Here is a 23,817-nt window from a genome sequence, read left to right on the forward strand (position 1 = left end):
CTTAACTAGTCTCACTATGACTTATTTTTTTAAAAAACATTTCACATTTTTTAATCTGTCAGACAAGAACACCACAGTATATCAAGTTTCACATCCTTTGCCATCCTTCTAGCTTCCTATCATCAGAAACTCAACAGATGTAAAGGTTTTGTGTTAATGAAAATACTAATTTTAAGATTTACAATTTTCATTTTGACATTAACATTTTAAAGTAATGCTTTCTTCACACTTTTCATACTGGTTTTTAATGTCAATTTACCATTAGAGAGGCATTTAGCTCTGAATCTATTTAAGAATGGTATTAAATTGTATTAAATTATTAATTTGAAGTATTTAACTTACCCTGAGTTCCATTTTGTTCCACGGTTGTTTTTGCATGTTAATACTGTAAATTTTTGCTTTCCTTACTGCCCTCACATAAGCTTCATGGCCTTGTCTAAAATATATGACCTTAAAATAAAATAGAAAAATAGTTTATTTTACTGTACTGAGAGTTTTCTTCCTGCTTATTTCTACAAACACATCAGGAATCGTCCCTCTCTGAATTAATGGCACTTGTCTTCAGTTCATTACAAAGCACTCTTCTTAAAAATACTTATATCAGCCCTCAAAGTGGCACCTGCTGATGTGCTTTTGCTTTCATACGTGGCACCACTGTGTGCAGGTTTGTCTGAAGACACACAATCAATTCTTCCTGCTACTCCAAAGTTACACATACATGAAGAGAGACATAGGACAGTAAACAACTAATTGCCTGAGAAAACCCAGTTATCAGAACTCAGCCTACCTCAAGCACAATTCACTGACAATATTGCCAGATACAGTAGTCCTGAGCAGAACAAACACACCAGAATTGCCACACACATTACCTCATCTCCCATCTGGGGGACAAAAGGTGAGCGGCGGGGTATTGTATCCAGGATCCACTGTGGAGCAAGCCATTCCTCACTGGGTTCCCCTTCCATGGAAAGCAGCCCACTTGGTTTCTGAAATATGTTACATTACACTGAGAAGGCAAGCTGGAGTTACTATGGCAGGACATAAGAGCTGATCACACAGCACTTACTGCAGGTAACCAGATACAAGGGCAAAGGAAGTGCTGGGAAGTCAGCTTCCCAAAAACCTCGACCAAATAGCTGGGAATAAGATGTGTTCAGTGTAACAGAAGATTAAAACATTCATAAATAGATTATATTTCTTTAGAAATAGTCTAAATATCTTCTTTTTAAAAAATCCTAGGAAAAAGAAATCTGACAATGTAGATACAATCCAGATGCTTTATAATTTTACAACAAAACCACCCTGGAGTAAACCTACTGGCAGTGAAGAGCATAAATCTGGGAGAAAACTTGCCACCTGTAACAGAGAGCTAGCTGCACGAAAGAGAGTACACCTATACATCACACAGCAGCAATGAAAGAAAACCCCACTCTGGTACTGCATATACTACAATTACTGTACTATCTATAGGTTCTTTCTTACTTACATACTTATTTGTGAAAAAAATTACTTGGAAAACAACCACTCAAAGAGAAAAAAAAAAAAGTATATTCATGAAATAAAAAGACACTAAAACCCCAGAAATACTGACCTTTTTTCTAGGCTGTTTAAGTTTCCTTCGTTTTGGCTCCAGTCCTTTTGTTCCCTTCATATTTTCATCTTCAGAACTACTACAGATTTTCCGAGCTGCCTGCCTGGTTTGTCTCTTTGGAGGCTGGAGATTAATTCCAGCATCTGCTGTCCAGTCTGAATATTCACTTGATGAATCACTGTAGATAATAAAAAAGTTGTAAGAAAGAAAACAGCACTTCGGTTTTCACACAAGGGAGTGAAAGGTCCAAACTTTCTACTTGCTCTTCTGGTTATTGGGAACAGATGTCAGATTAGCACAAAGTTTCATTCTCATGTGAATTTAAAGAAAAACTAAGTACCCTCTCAGCTGTGTACCTCAGGAAATGATTGTAGCAACTGCAAAGTGCTGGTATAACTACAATTATGGCTGGTACCTATTTTCATACTAATTATCTCACTGATTCACAGACTGCCTTCATAAGAACTGACTGCACAAAATGAATGAAAATTTAGAAAATTAGACCTCTCTTCTAAAAATACAGTTCTGTCAGCTTTAATATCCAAATAACACATACACAATACTTATATTAGCTAGTTATCCTTCCAACCATAAATGTGTAACACTAAGAATTAGGAAAGAGACTGTAGAATTGTATGCAAATACATACTGAGAACAGAAAAATTAGGAAGCACTGACTTATGACCAGAAGGTCCTTACACACTTTTATCAATACCTCTTATTGCATATGACTGGCATTGGTTTCTTCAAGGTGTTCTTAATTAAAGACAGTATTTTCTTACAAATGGTCTTTCAAAACTGTTCTTGACTTTGAAAAACAAATCAAAACCAAATTTAAGAAAAAACTCCAGAAAGACCCCAAGAAACTGTTTCATGAAGAACTAAGGAGAAAAAAAAAAAAGTCTTCAAGAATTAAGAGATTTTCACACTGGTTATTTGTTAAATACCGTTAGAAAAACCACTACAATCACTTAGTCACTCAAATCCATGAAGTATTTGTTCACAGACTCCACAGGTTTTGTTGGGTGCTGTTTTAAACTGCCTAAGTGTACTGAGCACTTGTTTTCAGTCTGTCAGGAGGTGTAACAATCTGTCCTAACTTGTAATCACAGTATCACCATATCAACTGTCTGTCTTAAATGATATCATAAACTAATGTTAGCAATTAAAAGCCTATAAAAGCTACCTGGAACTGCTTTCACTTTGCCAAGCCGCCACAGGATCATCCACAGACGCATCGCTTGTGCCAACAGTCTCATCTTCCTGTATTAAAAACAAAAGGTTTCACTTTCAGGCCAAGTTTCGCTTTTGTTTGCAAGTTGTGTGACTGGTCTCACCTGGGGAAAGCTTTGTGTTTAGGGACTCATCTTACAGTAAATCCACAACTTCTTTATCTTATTTACCATTATAGCATCTGCTTATATAATTCCTATTAGAAAGGGATGTGAATTTTAATGGCATTAGAACCACCAAGTGAGTTCTTGAACCACCAAAAGTGTTTGATTAACAAATTTTAGCGTCAGGTGACCAGCTTTACAGCTATTCCATACGTCCAATGCATTTACAGTGACAAAGTTCGGTCTGTTTTCACTTTGCACCCTTTCTTAATAAGAACAAGCTATATTTAATCTGGTGTATTTTAAGCTCCCCCCTTGCCAATATCAGTGATTAATACCTATACTCAATCTCTTGATTGAGTGCTCACAGCAGGCCACAGGCATAGATGAAATCAAAGCACTGAATACAACCTAGAATATATGTGCCCTATGAAATCCCAAAATAGCAAGTAGTTTTACACAACCCAGTTAAATTTACTTGTAAGTGTTTCAGATTTCCAAAAACACCCAACCTGGTTTAAGCTAGTTTTGAATACTGTACTAGCACTGAGGTAATCGACCCCTTGCTCTCCAAGATCAACATACTACACCACACATCCAACAGGCTCAAGGCTGAGTGTTTCTTCCTACATGGAGAAACTCAGAGCCTTAATGTAAGAGCGCTCTTAGCCCATCTGTTGTCAGACCATGCTGTTTGTCAACAGGGAACTTATGGAAAGAATCACTTGCTGTGTCAGACCTCTGAGGAGCTGTCTGATTCTTCCCGTGCACGTGCATTCTGACTTGCTCCTTGCTGGTTGTGCTCGATGGTGGAGCGTGTTTGGTAGGCGTGCTGGCGCTTGCGCTGGTTCCTTCTCAAAGACCTTCCGCTGCCCACTTGGTAATCGTTCTTTTATCATGGGGCAGAAGGAACAAGAGAAGAAAGGTTAGAAATTTAATAATGAATTAATGAATGACACAGCTAAAAGGTGCATCATTAAAGTGACTGCATGTTACATCCCAACAACTAGGAAATCCTGAATTAGAACTGAAAAGGTATCTTCTCTATCCTTGTGGTTCCTTGCTGTGCACATGCAGGTGATGTTTGTGGTTCAGTATCATCTTTACTTCTGAAAGTAGCAGTCCATAGAAGGGAAGTTATGGAGAAATAGACTTTTTTCTGAAAAATACCTGCAGTCTCTGGAGAAGACAAAAGCTAGCCATGTAAAAAAGTGTGGCATCTTTCATATTCCTCCTAGTTTCCACAAGTCAAACTTACCATTCACTGTGACTCTACTCTTTTCCTTTCCCAGCATCTTCCCACCACTGAAGCATTATAGATAGAGATTTACCACCACTATTTGCATATTAGAGTATAAAGCCAGACAAATTACAGTTATCAGAGGAAGACTGGGAGCCAATTAGTCCCACTGATCTTCCAAATCATTTAATAAAATTGGTTTCGGGTTTTTTTTGTTTGTCTCTTTTTTTTTTTTTCCCAGCGCTGGGAACAACTTCACCCCCAGGTTCTCTCTTCCAGTGAATTCACTCACCCGCTGTAAGGTGTGGGATGGTTTTCTCTTCTTTTCAACTGTGTATAAATTAATTTCTATTTCACCTTTGGCAGCTCGACATTCTTCCTGGACCCTAATTACACATAGGAAACATCCATTTTATTCAATAAATCATCATATAACTTGACAATCTCATTAATATACACATTAAAATACTTTGGGTTCTTTTGCTGTAAGAAATGTGTGCACAAGTACTCCTAGCAACATCCCCACAGTCTTCACTCCTGGAATCACAACTTAAGGGATCAAATTTGTTAGCTGAGCACACAGAATTATTTTCAACTACACTAAAATGTATTAAAATGTATTGAAATTATTAAACGTTTTGGTTTTGTTTTTTTTTTTAAACAAAGCTTCAGGAAACCGTGGAACGTGAACAACTTAAGAAAGATTGAGTTGGGGAAGAGATGGAATTGCTATTCTCACTTCTCCAGCAGAGACTACCACTCATATCCTAACATCTTGATTTCAAAGCAAACAAATCAACCCACCCTTCCCCAAAAGCCAGAACATTTCTGTAAAACCCCTTTTAAAACTCACAGCAGGTATAGGGAAGAATCATTAAGCATTACACAATTTAATCACTCTTTTCCTGTCTCACTTAGCATCTTACTTGCTGATGCCTGGAGGAAGCTCATTCACCACAACCCTCCTGCTCCAGGCCATGAGATCTCTCTCCGTTGCCATCTGGCTTCGGGGAGCGTTGTGATGCATCTGCCGGACCCCTTCAATCTGGCCGCTTCTCCGGAGACCAACGTTTGGTGGAGATGAAACATCCAAACCTGGACTCCGAAGACCTGAGGAAGAGAAAGACTGTTCTTTGCTTCTATAAACCAGAACAATACAATCCAGAACCTAAAGCATATGGCCTGCCAGAGTTTCTCTTCTGGCAATAATCAACACTTATTCTATGTCAAGAAGCTTTGTCTTATGCTTCAGGTGAGTATTTTTGTGCATTGGCCTTGGTCTGCTGGAGATCACAGAATCACAGGGGTTGGAAGGGACCTCAAGAGATCACTGGGTCAAACCCCCAAATGTGTTTGGTACTGTAACATCACCATGGGATTTGAGACCAGCAGAGAATGTATCTATGAGAGAAGTTTTGAAGTGAGACCGAAAGGCTGATCATATCAGACCTGCTGCCATCGCTGCCTTCATTTCCTCATCCTTTGGGAATGCATCAACACAATTCCCAAGTGCTTAAATACAGTTAACCACATGACTAAGTTGCACTCATGGCTCTCCAAGCCTATATAAAAATACTTGGCTACTTAAATACCAACTACCTTAGACATATGTTAATTAACTGACACAAACAGGCAGTTCAAGCAGCAAAGTCAGTGACTTTCAGTGAACAAGGCAGGTTCTGGAAGGTAACTAATTTCTGTACTGCTAGCTTCTGGGAATTCCCTTTCACGCAGCTATAGGGACAGGCAAATAAAAATGGGAACTGGGGTTTCACAACACAGCAGCCCATCCTAAGAAGCAGAAAAGATTTGAATTGAAGCTGGCTTTTAGGCCACCTTCTTGACAATACCAATTTAGATCAAAGCATCAATGTATTTTCAGCATTTTTTACTAATGTTTTTCCTATTCCTTCTTGAATTTAAAGACAGGTGACTCCAAGTCCAGCAATCCTAATCAGCTTTGCCAGGAATTCTAATTCAAACATGTGTAATCAGTCATTTAACCTACAACTAATTTAGTAGGGGATGTAAATGTTTTAAAAGCTCAGGATGACTTGCAGCACAAGTCTGCAGGATCTGCTCCCTTCCACTCAGCCAGCTGCCTGGCAGTCAGCTGCTCCCATCTGATGGAGCTTGCTTTAAATTTTTAATCATTTCATGTATTAAAAATAAAAATCACAGTAGCAGAACGCTTACCAAGAGAATTATCTCAAGCTTTCTAAGGAAACACGAAGAGGGAGCAGACATGTTTATTTTATCAACACTGATGCTCAGCCTTAGCATTTACTCTGCAACAGGAAGCTATTAGTCTGTCACAACATTGTATTCCATTGACATCCTCTAATTACACCCTGTTATCTTGACATTATGCAGTTAAAAAGTCTCATTGCTGCAGTGACTAAGTGACATCAAGACAATGAAGTGAACTGTATTTTTTAGGGAAGGTTTGTAACAGACACAATTACGGTCTCATAGGTCTAGGTAATCAGATACAGCCCAGTTAGACCACTGCGTGCCGTCAGTGGCCCCTTAAGACTTCTAATTCCACTTGCTAGTGCCAGAAGAACATGCAACTGCTCCACACAGGTTAATAACATGGATAAGACCAGGAGAGAAAAGCATCCTCAAAGACAAAGGCCAGTAACACGTTTTGATTAGTACCTACCTGGGCTTTAGGAAAAGGAATGACAGGGGTAATAACAAGATGCTTACCTCCATTAACAGAGTGGGATCTGTTGAGTGGAGGGTTTGGAAGAGTTTCTCCTTCATTAATTAGTCTCAGATCTTGTTCCCTCTGTAGCTCTCTGATCATCCCGTCGAGTATACTCTCATCCTGGTCATTAGTTTGCTGTCCAATGACTTGTTCAACTACTTCGCCATCACCTTGACAAAAGCAAAGCCATGACTGCTTATAAAATGATTAACTTCTGTTTTACTAAGCACCACAGAATAAATCAAATTCCAACTGTGTGCAATAATTGTCTGCTCTGCAAAGCATCTGATCACCAGCTGCCCTTCTGCTCTCACGTAATAAATGGAGGTAAAGTTGAAAAGAGAAGTTACAATGAAGACCTACAATCACAGACCACACATAAAACATAAATTGAAACCTTCAGGAACAGCAAAAAGAAATGATGCTTCAGTAGGTGACAGTGGAAGATCTCTTCTGGAGAACAGTGTTTTGCAAAAGTTTATTTCTACAAGAAAGAAAAATAACCTGTTTTACAGAACAAAAGCTGGTTTTTCAATGTCTCTCTTACTGTCCTGCTTCCTTACTCACATGTGTAGTTACACCAAGGCTAACAAGACAATTTTTTAAGTGTGCTGCCATATACCTGGTAGAAATACACAGATTTTGGAATATTGCATCCTCCTTCTCCTCTTGCCTCCAGTCAAGCTGATCCCGCACCCTCCCTCTGTGCCATATAGCCACCCTATGTCCTCTTCTACCTCTATACTGAATTTAACCCCTAGTTTCAGCAGTCAACTGAAACAAAGCAATCTTTGCAGTACCATTCTACTGAGCTGGTGCTCAATACTGTGCAATCCATGTATTATGCATGAGTTTTAGACAGCATACCATTAGCTACATATCCCAGCTGAGGAATAAGTTGCTCATCCTTGCAATTTTCCCTCCCTGGTACCAGCCTCTGGAATCTCGTGGGATGAGGATTTCCATCAACATCCACCAAGAATGGAGGAGGCATAAGATGTGGAGCCTGTTGAGTCTGTTCGTCCAACACATAGTTATTTGCATCACGGATCAGTGGTCTGTAATCCGTATGGAAGAACATCTGATCTGGAATCTGCAAGAAAAGCAATCCTGTAAATAAATCAGTGGCCATTTGCAGCTGTCTGGCTGCTTTGGAATGGCTCCCACACCGATAAACCCAGAAATGTTATGACAGAGAGCAGATTCCTACCCCAAATGTGTTTTATTACCAAGGCCTGATGCAAAAGTTCAAGAGTAAGATATGCCAGCAGAGGTGAACAGATAGAAGTTAATGCTTTGCTCCCTTGCTAGAGACGCTCTTGTCTAAATCTTTTTGGTTTAGGTAATCAGCAACTGCTCCACAATGTAATGACTGTTTTGTCTGGGGGAAGGGTGAAGGAATAAGCTGTAACACCAATACTCCTAAGACTAAATCAGGTTGAGATAGAGAAGAGTTTAACATTCATTCAACCCACCTTTTCATAATATTTATTGCATCCAAAACCAAATAGTAGCAGATGTCCATGAGAGTCTGTGCAGGCGAAATGCTGTCCATCTGGTGAGAACTTGCAATCAAAAACAGCTCCATGGCCCTGGCCCTCAATCTGTATACAAGCACAGAGCATTCCTTTCACAACCATGCATTCTCTCTAAGAACATTTTTACAAAAGATCCCTCTGTGCTCCATCAAGTATTTAACCCTAACTGTATGTAAACTCTCATCTTGCTCAAGACTGATTTACACTTAATTTTTTTCCACTTAATTATTAAAAAAACATCACTGAACAACAAAGCCAAAGGCTTGCATTTTCTCTTCATCCTCAAATTTCAGTGCAACTTTTAACGTGTGTTCTGAAACAACCACCGAGATGTCCATGTTTTATGTTACTGGAAGACAGGGCAAACCCACACCAATGGTCTCAGCCATGTACTGGCTCCATACAAGCAGGTTTCACAGCCCTGAGTGCCAGGAGGCTAGCTCAGGTCCTGAAGCAGTACAGCTGGAATCAAACCAGCAAACCTGGCACTGGGCATGTTAAGACAGACACGGCACAGAGCCAACCGTACCATTTCCCAGAGCTACAACACACAGGCCTACTGGGTTTCGTTGCTCTGCCTTGGGAGTCACTACAACCCTTTGCATGGTACAACCATACCCATAATATTCAGAAGTAAGAGCTGCTGCTGCACTTCAAGTACACATAAACTTACTTCAGTGTTACTTACTGAAAAGAACAGGGGTTTTTTTATCCTAATCCTGTTGTAACCAATGTTGCAACAGGTATATAAAGAAATCTGCTTTTGCCTCAAGACCAGTTTTGCACAAATGTGAGAAAAAAAGCCCCAACCCAACGTCCCCCACCCCCCTTCCTGACCATCCTCACCATGTTGAAGTAATTGCGGATTTTTGTTCCTTTGTCTATATCCCAAACAAAAATATTTCCATCATGACCTGCTGAAAGGACAATTCTTGGGTCAAAGGGATGGGCCTCCAGAACAAACACTTCATCATCGTGACCCTGTAACAAAAGCAGGGGGAAAATAAAGTAATGCTGCTCCGTGTAGTATCTCCAAGCACACTAGTACTTAGTGGGAGGACATCTCAGGTCAGGGAGCCATTCAGGATAGCTCAATTTACTGGAATTTGGGCTAGAACTGTGTCTATACTGGGTGAACGTTTCTGTCTGAGGCTTGGCAGTATTGCTGCCCACTTTGGAAGTGCCTCAGACTGCAGCTCAGCACAGCTGAGATGGACAAGGATGGGGAGGAAGGAGAAATCAGGGCCTAGCAGCATTTTAGTCACCAGCTCCTCTTCCCACGATATACACGTAAGATAGGTGGGAAGCTTCAGGCCAAAACAATCCTCCTCAGGAGGAATGATGACAGACACAGTTCAGCCTCAAATCAATGTCAGAGCTTGGGGGTCACCCAGTCGACTTTTACTCACAGACAAGCTATGAAGAAGCTGCCCTGTGGAGGAGTTCCACACTTTGAGAAGGAAATTGTTGACTGCGGTGATGACGGTGGCATCGTGTCTATCCCACGCTACCATAGTAACCTTCAGCTTAGTCACCTTGTCCTCCCCAGATGCTACATTGTTTCTAAAGACATTGATAATTTAAACAAAAGAAAGAAATCAGTAACTGCATATGGAAACATTTTACAGTGCTAACTCAGTATGAAATCAGGGAGAGCATGGCTGCAACCCCTGTGACTACTGACGAATGCAGGAGAGCGAAGGATGGCTTCTGCAGCAGTAAAAACTGGATACAGAAAGCAGCCAGTACCACTAAGAGTTATTTATTTCCTTAAAAAGGACAAGTTTCTCTTCTGCTCTTCTTAAGTGACCATCCTCACACCCACCCCTATTCTTTCTTTCAAGCTATTCAGTTTTATTAAGCTTATCAGTCACCAACAGGAGCCTACGATGAGCAAAACCTGCTAAATAGATTCAAATCATTCTTTACCGCTAGCTTATTGGATATGTAACTGTATGAAATACAGAGAATTCTGCAAAGCAAATTGCCTAATGCACTTCTCCATCTCTGCTTTTAGTTACTGTGCATATTCAATGACAAGGCCACTTACAGAAGTCACTTGAGGGCCTCAAAAAAAGAAAAATTGCAAATCTTAATTGAACCTGAGAACCAAATCAATAAATCTCATCTCTTCCTTGAGAGCCTTAAGGAAAAACACAATGTTAAGAAACCTTCTGGATGTACAGTACTAGAATTCTTCCTGGCAACTCAGGGCTTGGAAGGAAAGAGGAAACCCAAAAATGTGCTTACAAACAGGTGTTAGGAGAAAGAACCTATGTCAGACCTCTCTAACATTCTGCTTGCTGTCATCTCTGGTGGGTAAAATATGTTGTAACGGGTCATGGGGTTTTTTTAAACTACAATTATTTATTAAAAAACACATTTATTTACTGAACAGTAGCTAGAATCACAGCAGCAGCTGCCAGTTACCTGTACCAGCAGCTCTGTGGTGCCAGACACTGTTGAACATGAGTGTATTTGTATTCAAGTCCTCTATTTTGCTCATTTTTCTCTATTTTAAGTTCATTATTCATTATCACTTTGGCTGCATTCCATAGCACAAAAGCCAAAAATAGCAGAGCATGTAACATAAAATAAACACTAATGACCCGAGGAGACTAATTATGGCAATTGCTACTGTAACTTTGCAGAGAGATGACAGAAGCCAACGGTTGTTTCAGACATTTTTAAAAAGCAATCTAGGTCAGCATATGAGCAGTGAGGTTCTACTAAACTCTCTTTCCATGAGATGAACTCTGATTGGTGTTGTTACTCCATATGTAAAACACTACATACTCCTCAAGCATTAGGGAAGTGCCCATGTATTAACATTTTTGTTTTGGGGCTAATTAGCTGTGTAATTTAACAGACAGAACCACAGCACCATCAATACACAAAAAAAAAAAAGCACTGGAAACAGCTTAAAATGGAAGTAAAGAGTTTTTGACACGATAGAAGATTTTGTTTTGTGTGTAAACATTGCTGTGAAGTGCATTCTGGTCTGGTTTGGTTTACCCTGTCATTTTAGTAGCCATATCCAGGACTACACTCTTCCAGTCCTGCTGCTGATAGTGCCAGATTCTTGCTGTTCCATCTCTGCTTCCACTGACAAACCTTAAACTGGGGGGGGAAAAAAAACACAAAGAAGAAAGAGTTGTGACATTCTGAGTGAGCATCAACACTGCTTTTGGTCTAACACCCACATACCCATCTTAGGATCTCATTTTCTCACTCTCCAGTGGCTTTGCTAGGGAGATTTCCAGCCTCAGCAATAGCATGGGCATGCTAAATCCTGCAGCAAGGGTGTTCAGGAGCTTGGCAGGTGACTGCCAGTCACCTCAGGAAAGGTCACTACCACACTAACTGTTGCAGAGTGAGCTAACAAACACACATACAGGTACAGATCTACTGGGAAGCATGTGCCTGTGTATATATACTTGTCTTCCTCCCCATATGCCCACACCCCAGCGTGTTTAGCAGCTCGTAAGATCTCCAGGACCTACTGCCACAGGAAGCAGGAGGCTGTGAAAGGCTGGCACACCACACACACCCCCATTCACACCAGCACAGGAGCTGGGATGTATTTAATCTTTTTTTTCCACACTTCTTTTTATTGTTTGTGCATCTCTGCTCTAAGGAATGTAATTAAAAGACAGTGAGGTTACAATTTTCCTATCAGATATTGCCTGGTACAAAAGAGTTTCTCTGCCACAACATTCATTACATTTGGTTACAGCTAGCAGATGGCCTTGGAATGACTTCAATGTCGTAATTCATCCAGGCTGCACATTCCCTTTTTAATGACATCAGCAAATCCCTTGAGCAGTTCATAGTGGCAGCAAACGGCATGCCAGGAGTCTGGCATAAATTAGAATACATTAACTCAGGGAGAGGGTGAAGACAGGGAAGGGAGATACCCAAGTAGATAGCCCTAGGTGTGAAGCTGAACACAAACACTTTCATTTTCCAAGCCTCCTTGTTTAAAACACTCAAGCAGGAGGCAAATGCATTTAACTCCATCGTGACGCTTCGGCTGTCAGTGCCACAGATGTCACTTTGGGTTGAGAAATTTGAACAAAGCTCCTCAAATAACAGGTTTTTCACAGGATGGCCAACACCCTTAAGAATGTATTGCACTTAGAACTGCTGGAAAAGACAAACCTACTCAATTTTATTTTAATAAGTGACTGTTTCACCTTTCCAGACTCCCTGATCCAAATTTTTTCATCATGACGTCAAAGCATTTAAAAATATGAAGTTGATCTCATTTTTACTTCTTAATATTAAAATTTAAAAGAATGTATCACTTTTCCAGTAAAAGCATTGCTGCAGTACATCATTTGTGGTGCCTATGTGACCTAATACCCGTGCCCACATTCCTGGGAAGGAACTATCAGTACAATCACACCAGCACGTTCCCACATAATTTTAGATGACAAAGATCTCCAAGTACAGGTGCAGCTCCACTGGCAAAGCTACAGTTTTGCTTGGAAGGCTCCTGCTTGCACACATCCCTTAAACCTCCTGCCAAGCAAAAATAAGGAATACAAGCAAAAGCTGGCATAAACCCCCTCCCATTAAGAGGTTGATGACTAAGCAAAGCTTGGCATGCTGCGCTCCAGCACCACTGTGCTCCAGGAGTCAGACACAGACATGCCTACAGGCACCACTATACATTTTATCATGAGCATCCTGACTTTAATTGCTGTATGAGAGGCAGCATCCTGACTTAGCAGAGTTTTAAACACTGAAAGCTCTGTGGGGTGGAATGGTTCACTTCATAAATTTTAAGACCACAAGATTTCTGTTATCATCTAAACTAATTAACTAGAAATGCATATATTTGCCTAGAAATTAATGTGTTTGCCAGATGTGTCATCAGAGATCAGTAAATTATTAAGAGTATGTGATGTGAGTGTAGAGCAACTGTTCCAAGTGCTCAGTTCCCAAATCTGGTCAAAGCAAGCACCCCAGTTCACCACTAGTCACATGAACAAACACAGATTCACACGGTCTTTGGTCCCAGAAATGGGAAGTTTAGCACATTTAATATCACACTTGGTGATGTGAAGCTATCCAGACGTACTGGTGACTCAGTGAAGACTAAAGATAGCAGGTTGCAAGGAGACACCACCAAAATATGGTAGGAAACTACTGAAGTGTTACATAAACCATCCAAATCCTCATGAAAAGCTGAACACTTGCAATGAGAGGAACGTGTAAAAGAAAGTTTTGATCTCAAATGCAGACAAATTAAGCAAGGGAATTTTATCTACTAAGTAGACTGCATCCAAATTTGGGAAGTGAAGATCAGCTGCACCTTGACATCCCATTGCAGAGCTGTTCTTTGCTTATCCCCCCTCAGATCAGAGCACAGCTCCTTGTAGAATTACTTGTCTGACTATCTGTGGACAAGTAACAGTTGTAACTTTTGCTTGGAACTACATTTATTATGATGCTGTTACTCCAGAAGTAACCCTTCTGTACCCCACAAGGCTACCTGTGAAGGCACCCTTACACAGAAAGGACACAAAGTCTGTTTTCCAAATTGCTCAGTTTAAAAAAATAGAAAGTGAAAGCACAGTTACAGACTGGTTTTGTTGTTAATGGCAGAGGACAGGTCCAAGCTCAAGGACACAACATTTATCCTACATATTGAAAATAATTTGTCTAGGGTTAATCAGAGCCCACGTGCAGTCTTCCTGTTGCACCACATTTTCTCTGCAGAGGTATGTGAAAATTAAACACCATCCTTCTCATGTCAAAATCCCAGGACAGCCACTCACCTGTCACCATTGTTACAGAACTGGACTGCAACCACCTTGTCCTAAATAGGAGAGAGGGGAAAACCAGTAGTAAGTGCTTTGTAAGCTGAAACACTTATCCCAAGAGATCTTAGTGATGAGCTTCCATTCAGCAAATTGCATGTACTATGTATTTCCTATAACATGCTCCTTACAAATCCAAGAACAGAAAAGGTGTATTTGAAGGGGGAACTTCCCTGGTCATTTTGTGTTGGGCACTGAAATAGAAAACTTCAGACAGGTGATGGTTTTGTGTTGCTCCAGAAGAAGCTCAGAGAGAGGAATTGTTTCCAACGTGGTCTCCCTGACACTCAGGAGGAAGAAGCAGCAGCAGCTCTACTCTTGCCTGAGCACATTCCTCCCACACTGGGTCATACACAGCCCAGGGGAAGTTCTGCCTGGAGCAGGAGTCCCTGAATCTCAGGAGGGTACAGCACCCCACAAGGTGGAGAAAGGACTTCACCAAAGAAACCATCACAGCAGGTTTGCAAGTTTTAGATCTGAGTGCACCAAAACATTTCATTCCACTGAAAATGCAAACCTTGGCTTTATTTCCATTTCTAAACTGTTGAGAAACAAACAGTAAGTTTCAGACATGGTTTTCCCCTTTTTTAATCTGCTAAATGGTTGTGTTGGCTACAGCACATGCTATCTTTGCTCCCACTGATGTCTGTAGCTCCTGATAACCAAGGATCAAACTCAGGATTGTTTCAGGGTGGGCTGACAGCAGTCAGTGGCATTATGAAGAGCTGACTCAAAAATTAAGAGGAATGACAGTTTATTCCCAACCTGAACTGCTGAATATTGAAAACTACTGCATGGGGTTTTTTTTTTCCCTTTTGTGAGCAAAAGGCTTGTTAGATTTGTTGGCTCAGAGCTCTGAGACTTAAATGTGAGATTCATGACTCCCACTGAAGTTCAGGGAAGCAATTTAGACCTCAGCCTTAATCCATACAATATTGTTAAGGTGGGCAGCTGGGCTGTTAAGGTTCAAAGATAAACACTCCAAACTCCTCACAAGCGACAGCCCTATCAGTGTTGCTATAAGCTTGCCTTTCTGATAGATCCTTTACCATGCACATAATACACAAACACAATCATCACCTGCTCTCAGTAACAACTAAGAAATGAAGAAAGATTTGATACTGTTATAGTGATGCTTCTTTATTGGGTTTCACTAGAATTGAGACATTTAACCATTTAAATAGAAGCTATCAAACCTTAAACCTGAAAACCAACATTGAAAGTCATCTTGTAGATACTTAAAATGGTTTGAATGTTTATGAAAACCCTTCTGCATTCCCCAGGGAAGGATGCTCTTAAGCTTCTTTTCTAAATGAAATTACCACAGTGATCTGAAGTTTGACAGCACACTCCAAAACCAGAATTACTTTGTTTTCTCTTGTTATGTGGATTTGTGGTCACAACTTAAATACTGAACAGTAAATTCAATAGGAAAAGTGACATTGTGCCCGAAAACGGCTTTAATTCCTCATTCCAACACAGACTTTCTTCAGGAATATGGGAAAAATCAGCTCATCCCTCAGTCTCCTGGGGGAATGAAATACATAAAGCAAGTTCTGCACACATCTCCTGCCTCAGTTTATTAAAAAAATGATATCTCAAATTCCCAGGCATTTAAATACCACACTGCCAAGAGCCAGCTAAACTCTAAAGACAGAAAATAAGTCAACCAGGATGGACAATACCCAAGTTCCTGAAATAAGGCAAATTGGGGAAGGAGAAGCTTTGCTCTTACCGTATGAGATTCTAACTCAGCCATTTTCTCTGGAGACTCCGAGCCCAAATAATAAATTCTTATCACATGGTCAGTACTGCCTGTTGCAATGAACATGCCACCTAAGAGAGACAGTTTTCTGTGTGAGAAGAAAAGCCACCTGAGGAATGACTGATTTTAACTACTGCTTTATTGTCAAAGCAGCAAACGAGTTCTAAAGGGAAAAGTTCAGTGCAATTGAAACACAGGTGCTGAACAAAGAAGTTAACTTCTACTTTGAGCTGTGCTTGCTCAGACCATATCAGCTTTAGGATAACTATGAGCTCTACAGTATTTTCCAGCTGCAAATTTTTCTGACCAAAAGGAATATCCTAAGTTACAACACTCATGCAACAAACTGTTCTGCTTTCCCACAGCGCTCTCCATCAGCCTGCATGTGAAATTGGATGGGGAATATTTCATATTCTCACCAGTAAATAGCAAAGAAAATGTTTAAACATGTTTTCAGTATCTATTTGACACACAGCAGAGAAATTATTGCTGAATGGGAGTCAGGGATTAAGCTATTTTCTTGTCTTGTTGTTTCTATTTACAGTATTGTGTTGTTTTCACAGCGTTGAAATGGTTTGTAGTGATTTCAGGAGTTCTGGTTTTAGAAAAGAAAGGTGGGGAAGACTCATATGGCTCTTGAACAACTCTCAATTTCAGATAGGAAAAATTCATGAGAAATCACAGAATTTTGTAAGAAAAGCACTACTTTTGAGGATTCAAAGCTGCAACAGAGGGTGTCAGTTAAACACTTATTTTCAAACACAAACTGATCCTCCTAGAACTTAGTCCAGTTTGGAAGATTAGAGTAACCTTTGTACAGAGGCTACCAAGATTTTTTTTACTCAAAAAAAGTACAAGATAACCTTAAAAGGATGTTGCAAAGAAAAATCTCTGAAGTGCAAAACAACAGACTGAAGGCAGAGTCCTTGGGAGTGGTCAAGACATTTTAGCTTAAATTACAGAGGAAAAATAAAAGGAAAAAAGAGAAAAAGCAGCTTGAGGCAGAGAGTCAGCATGGAAAATTTCAAACAATCCCAATCTGTCAGTGCTGTAATTAACTGAAAAGGGGTTTGATACCATTTTATATTTAAAAAGAAGTAACAGACCTCCCAGCAAAGGAATTACATTGCTTAAAATCCTTCCAGCTACCATACAGTGGATACATACCAGAACTGAAAGATGAGCAAGATATCTGAACACCAGGCCTGGACCTCTCTGCAAATTTGACAGGTCGATCCCTGTATGCAACAACACAACATTGTTATTTTTCATTATTTTCTTTCAATGCCATTCAACAAGAATAGTGTGCTGCAGGTAAGGTCATCCTGAATCTCTTTATTTCAGGATTATCACTTAAGCTGGTCAGAATTATCCATTTTAGTAATTTTCTTCCTTACTTCAGTACAAACCCCATCAGTTTCTAAACTGAAAAGTCTATTTGATTTATTTATCATGATACTCACCAATTCAAATCTGTTGAAAACAGAACCTGGCAAACCATTAATGTAACAGCATTTAACTCCCTACTAAGTGTGGGCTTGATGCCATCTATATAGGTGTCGTCTTCTGAGTAAAAGCAAAGAAATTCTTCTGCCTGAATGTTTTGGACAAGGATTTAGTCCTAAACACAATAGCTGAAAGGTCTTCCACAACGTGGGCTGCAAAGCACAAAACCCAGCAGGAAGAGCCCTGATCACTGCCTCTCCCTAGGGCTGGGATGGCAAAGGCTCCCCAACACAGGCAAGGAAGCACCCCCTGCCCCACAGACAGCATGTCTATAGGAGAACATATCCCAAGAAACTCGTTTATTGACAAAGAACACGTCCTTATTTAATTATTTCTACATTTCTCTCCATGCTAAAACTCAAAATAAAATTGTCCTTTATTTAAGATAATTATCTAAACAGACTTACTTAAATTTCATGGTGTTAGCATGCCACTGCCAGAAACAGATTGTTCCATCAGCACCAGTAGAAGTGAGGTATCGTGTTGTTCCTTTCCTTGCTGGAGAGAACTAAAAATAGAGTTGTAACAGTTAAACCAGCTAATTTCTTACTCCCCTTAACATGCCTGACTTGTAAATGGGCACTGGCAAGAATCTTTTTAATAGCATATTCGCTTTCTCCTTGGGAGTACAGAGTGTGGTATCAGGGATAAGCACAGAATCTGAACTTGGAGGTGATTGTCCCTCTCTGCTCTGCCCTAGTGAGGCCCCAGCTGGAGTCCTGTGTCCAGAGCTGGGGCCCCAATACAGGAAAGATGTGGGACTGTTGGAGAGGGTTCAGAGGCGCCACAAAGATGCTCAGAGGGCTGGAGCAGCTCCCCTATGGAGACAGGCTGGGGGAGCTGGGCTGGTTCAGCCTGGAGAAGAGAAGGCTGTGGAGGGACTTCATTGCAGCCTTCCAGTCCCTGAAGGGAGCAGAGAAACAGGAGGGGAATCAACTTTTTAAAAGGGTAGATAATGGCAGGACAAGAGGGAATGGACTAAAACTAAAGGAGAGAAGGTTTAGACTAGATATTAGGGGGAAGTTTTTTTACAGAGAGAGAGGTGAGGGGCTGGAACGGGCTACCCAGAGAGGTGGTGGATGCCCCATCCCTGGAGGTGTTCAAGGCCAGGTTGGATGGGGCCCTGGGCAACCTTGTGTAGCTCCAGGCCTGGAGGTTGCTGGCCCTGCCTGTGGCAGGGGGGTTGGAGCTCTGTGATCCTTGGGGTTCCTACCAACCCATGCCATTCTATGATTCTATGAACTTCTATATAAAATAAAGTTAGCAAATCAGAGAAATAAAACAAGCCTAGACCTTTTTAATGGGACAACCAGATGATTAAATGTCTCTTTCTAGGATTGAACTGGATCAAACACAGTAACAAAGACAAAAACAATTCCTGCATCCAAGTCAAGAGCAGCAGAGGAGGACCACCACTCCCTCCCTCTACCTGGGCCTCTCCAAGGAGGAGGAAGGGTTTGCATTCTGAAGGCTCTCAATTTCATTTCATAGCTGCAGCAATGCCTTTAAACCTCCAGCTGCCTGGTAATTTAATAAAGGAATCAAGCTCCGATTCCTCAAAGAGCCATGACTGGTTATTTTCCTAATTACCAGTGTTTAAAAAAAAGCTTGTGAGTATTTATACATATATATATATATATGCAAACAAACTATTTTACAACCTGCTTTTACAGTTTGTATGTTTCCAAACCAAATCACCTTAAAGCAAGCAAACTGCAACGTAGTTGAAATCAGACAAAATTGGCAGTGCAAGCAAGAAGGGGAGAAATGAGTCTCCCAGGGATGGCTGGCATGTTGGAAAAGACTGAGATGAATCCAAGGCATCAAGGCTCCAGAATGGAGAGATTCCCAGCCAAACATCCCCACTCATTCTCCCCTCTATGGGCACAACCTGCCAAATTGCTGGAATTGTCTTCTTTATCCTGGAATTTTGCTTCGTTGGAGGTTTCTGCCTGGCAGTTATGGGTTTTTTCGCTCAAGTGACTAGTCATTATTGGCTGTGCTGCCATCAGAGAACTGAGTATTGGCAGCATTGCTGGGCCTTTTCCCTTCTCTGCTGCAGCTCACCAGGCAATTGCCACACAACTGCAACTGCACAGGCACAAGCACAAGTTCTCTGCAGCCCCATATCTGTGCTGTAACTGTGGCTGCTGCAGTGTCTACCTATGCTGTAACATCCAGGACCGCTCGTTACCATAATAAGCTAATCAACAAATAATTGTGGAGAAAGGAAGGATTTTTTAGTGACAGATTTCTTCTGAAAAGTAACATTCTCTGTGAACAGGTGACTGTTGGGTCAGTCACTGCACAAAGGCTGCCACCGAAGATGCCAGCTGTTTCTCCCTGGCTCAGCTAGCTGATCTGATGCTCTCGATGACCGTGCATTTGCTACATCTTCTCTTATTACCATTTTAATCCAAAGGTTTAAGGAACAGAAACATCATTCCTTACCTGTATGGAAGTAATGGAAGCTGAATGGCCTTGCAGCACTGCGACAGGGGCACAGGTTCGAAGACACCACACCCGGACTACTTTATCACAGCTGCCTGCAGCAAGCAGCGTGTTCTCGTAGTTAACAGCCATGTCAGAAATCTCTGCTGAGTGTCCTCGCAGCGTGGAGAGCAGGCGCCCATCATCTGTAGCCCAGATTTTGACCAAACAGTCATCTGACCCCTAATGCCACAGAAAAATACATAGAGCAACACACAGGTGTCAGGTACCGTATCGAACCCACCACCGTGCCCTGACCGTGTCAGAACAACGTCGGTGGGATTCCACAGAGGTACACCTCTCTGAGTTTGGGGATCATCTTGTGGGGAAGGAGTTAGAAGCTACTGTCTTATGTTCCATAATAAGATATGATTACTGCTGCTAATGGAACTGCTCTCAATACAGTTCAGTAATAACTTAAGAGGAAAGAAAGTTTCATTACATACTACCAACAGTCATCTTTATCCGTGTGAACCAGATCACAACAGTGCTGAAATCAAAGTGATTGTAAAGCTAAGCCCTAAGGAAAAGGAATGCTGAGCATCTGAGGGATGCTGAAGCCTCTGCCCTACTCCTGGAGCTGTAACACAGCTGCGTCATGCAATTCAAACTGAGGAAGTCTGGACCACTTGATGGGTGAAACTGTGCATCAGTGCAACTGCAACAGTGCATCAGTGAGGTGTCTGTTCAGGAGAAGACACCATGCAAAAGCACATCCAACACAGATCAGTGTAAAATACTTCTATCTACAGTAGCAGCTATGTAACTTCATACTCAGTCCCTACTTCACCAAGAATTTTTAGACAGCATACAGACCTTTCCACTATTCAGATACTACAAAGAATACTAGGAGCTGTGGTGAGGAGAGCCACTACATATTCAGAAACCATGAAATTAACCGCAATTCCACCAGCCTTCCACTTCAAATTACAGTTTAACAGCAGCTAAAGCTGAACACAAATCACTTTCAGTTCTTCATATAACAGTGAAGGAGAAAGATTTCTTTAGGAAAGGTCATCCCTATGGCCTGGAGTAATTATCATGACAACATCTCTATTTGACCAATTTCTAATGAGCGGAGAAGCCAGCAAAGAGCACAAAGACAACAATTAGCCTGCCAGGTAACCTGCTTCTAAACACCAATTGATAAGAGACAAGAGCAAAGACAAGGCAGGGATTAACATTAACAGATAAAAGGTGCATTATTAATTTGAAAAAAAATCTGCTAATGTTTAAAGATGCTCAACAAAAAGCAAGGGCCCGATTACAGAAATGTATGTTAATATATTCTGGAGAAAAACTTAAAATGCTGTTCATATATTCACTGACATACTACAAATTCTAGAAAGAAAACCTAGTAGAGAAGTAAATTGCAGATGAAGTAATGAGGTCTTCTATTTATCATCAAGTTTTTACTGAAATGGAAGGAAAGGATTGCCAGCATTCCCAAGGTTACCAAAAGGTAAAACGGAGTTTCAAAGTGTTAAGATTCAATCCAGCAAGCAGCATGCAAATTAATTCCAAATCCCAGAATACTCCAGGTGCCATTCAGCAAGAAAGATGATAAATAAAGAAAAATGAGCATGTGTTTCAAGTGAGAGTTGCAAGCTCTGGACTGGAACAAGCCTGCTCTAAGGGTCTGCATGGGGAAGCAAAGAGCTGACTCAATTTCAGTTTTAAAATACAAAGTCAAGTGAAAAGAGCAAATGAGCATAGAAAGAGATGGGCTTTCCATACATGTCAAGACTTTTCTTCCTTTCTTTTTCTGGAACCTGTGTCTGCATCTCAATCAGTAACTAAAAGACTCAAGAGAAAGAAATCAAACGAAGCAAAGGAATCCTCCAAGAAAAGTACAGTTTTTAAACTTACTGTAAAGATTCTTCTTCCACTGCGATCAAAGGCGATACAATAAACTGATGATAAATGTCCCAAAATCCTCTTGTGCATCTTCATGTGTTGGTAGGTGGATGTTGGGAACATGTGGCTGAAACGGCCACATCCAGTTAATTGCCTGGCAGAGATTATGTTTACTGGGAGAGAAAAACAAAGGAAAAAGAAAATTTAAGAAATTAATTCTGTCCAGAGCTCAAAGTAAACAAATAGTAAATCAAGTGCAATGCTTGGTAACAACTTTATTATTATAATCTGCAAATCTGAACCTCTTCCATATTCTGTACAGTCCTGTAAAGAGCAAGCCCAGGCCCAAGGAAACCTTTCCATACCTACTACAACACCCACTGCACCTGGTTGCTTCACAGAAGTAAAGCAAAATACAGAGATCCATTGTCAGCAGAAGTTATTCCAAGTGTTCAATTCATGAACAGACAACTGAAACATTTATTCTATATGGATTTAGAAAGCTTGATACTAGTAACATATAATTTCTTTATAACAGTAACAATAAGTTTATTATTGGAATATAATAATAGTTTAAGTGTGGGGGTTTTTGGTAAAAATCTTTCTTTGAATGGGTTCTGGATTGTATGCCACAGTCAGTGGTCTTCCCCATGTTCCCCACAAAACCTCTCTTGTTATGATCAGCAGCAACATCACTGCATTTCTGCAGCAAGAATTATTTGCAAGGATAAGAATGGCAGGCACAAGAAAAAGCAAAACAACTTCCAACTGCTACACCTAGGAGTCCTTACAAGAGCAGCCTGGCGTCTAAATGCACAAAAACTTCATGCAAGATTTTTGATTTTGTTTTGAGAGTCTCTCTCAATGGCCCTCAAAGCTCTAATATAGCTGTGTTGGTGCAGTTTGTGGAGTGCTTGTGATAAGCTCCCTGAAGAAACCCTTTATCTTGCCTGCCGCACCCCGAAGCGGCCAGGGCTTCACAGGAGGGGCACAGAGCTCTTCAGTGCCCTTCAGTCCTTTAGTTTAAAAGCAGAGCAAACAACATGTCCCATTTTCTTAATTGCATCATCCTATCACTGCCTACCCACCCAAACCAGAATGATTACAGAGTATGTTAGAAGAATATCATCTGCAAAGTCAAGAAGCATCACTGCAAAGGGTTCCTAACCCATACCACACTTCTCTACATCTGTAAGACTGAAGCATTTATACCCAAGCAGAGTGTTAAACAGGCAAGGGAGCAAAATGGTTTCCAGATTTACAGAAAGTATGTTTGTTTCTCAGTTTTATGCTGTGAATTCTGGACTGGTTTTAATCACTCAGTGGAACTGAAATATTATATACTAGGGAAAAAAAGTTGCATAAAAGGTGTAGATGCTTCCAAAAGTCACCAGGCTCCCACCCTGACCTTATCTTCAGCCACTGTTTATTTTTTATGTGAAAACACACGTTAAGCAGCAGTGAAAAAGCACAACATGCTAAACCAAATGAATTTACTATCCACCTAAAAATAATTTACTATTCACCTACTATTCGATTGATACCTGGTACTACACAGGAAGTGTTAGATGGAAACCATCTTCCCTAGCAAATGAAATCTTCAACCCCTTCTCACATCTTTTACAGGAGGGCACAGGGATCCTGTAGTGATAAAGGCTCTAGGAAGGTATCAGATTTGCCTATACGTTATTTTATTTCCTATTTAAGCATTTCCCACTTAAAAGCTAAATTCTTCAGGATACACCACGTTCCTTTCCCCCCTGGCACCGTGCCTGCTGTTCTGCCAACACGGAGCTGTAGTTATTCAGCACTATGGTAATTCTGCTGTGCCTTTCAGCACTTAAAGCATTTAAATACATAATAACAGCGTATCTGCCTTTAAACAATTTCAAATGGCTTTGAACATTTTTTCCTTAACCACAAAGAACTGTGTGAATCAAAGAGGCATCCTT

At 40.7% G+C, this 23,817-nt stretch overlaps 1 protein-coding gene across 1 annotated transcript in view; it reads right to left on the bottom strand.

Moving 5' to 3' along the window:
- Window positions 1–23,817, bottom strand: part of BRWD3 (bromodomain and WD repeat domain containing 3) — a gene marked incomplete at its 5' end in the record, with an annotated part of 57,728 nt that overhangs the window by 14,517 nt on the left and 19,394 nt on the right. Inside the window, 19 exons of the mRNA XM_084268949.1 lie at window positions 343–450; window positions 870–986; window positions 1,592–1,769; window positions 2,778–2,854; window positions 3,668–3,817; window positions 4,461–4,554; window positions 5,095–5,278; window positions 6,881–7,051; window positions 7,749–7,974; window positions 8,357–8,485; window positions 9,266–9,400; window positions 9,829–9,982; window positions 11,435–11,539; window positions 14,206–14,246; window positions 15,983–16,083; window positions 17,180–17,250; window positions 17,926–18,026; window positions 19,970–20,191; window positions 21,878–22,038. Of these exons, the coding sequence (XP_084125075.1) occupies window positions 343–450; window positions 870–986; window positions 1,592–1,769; window positions 2,778–2,854; window positions 3,668–3,817; window positions 4,461–4,554; window positions 5,095–5,278; window positions 6,881–7,051; window positions 7,749–7,974; window positions 8,357–8,485; window positions 9,266–9,400; window positions 9,829–9,982; window positions 11,435–11,539; window positions 14,206–14,246; window positions 15,983–16,083; window positions 17,180–17,250; window positions 17,926–18,026; window positions 19,970–20,191; window positions 21,878–22,038 (2,525 nt within the window). The remainder of the gene's footprint in view (window positions 1–342; window positions 451–869; window positions 987–1,591; window positions 1,770–2,777; window positions 2,855–3,667; window positions 3,818–4,460; window positions 4,555–5,094; window positions 5,279–6,880; window positions 7,052–7,748; window positions 7,975–8,356; window positions 8,486–9,265; window positions 9,401–9,828; window positions 9,983–11,434; window positions 11,540–14,205; window positions 14,247–15,982; window positions 16,084–17,179; window positions 17,251–17,925; window positions 18,027–19,969; window positions 20,192–21,877; window positions 22,039–23,817) is intronic.

The sequence above is a fragment of the Gallinula chloropus genome (assembly GCF_964237585.1).
Source record: "Gallinula chloropus genome assembly, chromosome: 11".
Taxonomy (NCBI): domain Eukaryota; kingdom Metazoa; phylum Chordata; class Aves; order Gruiformes; family Rallidae; genus Gallinula; species Gallinula chloropus.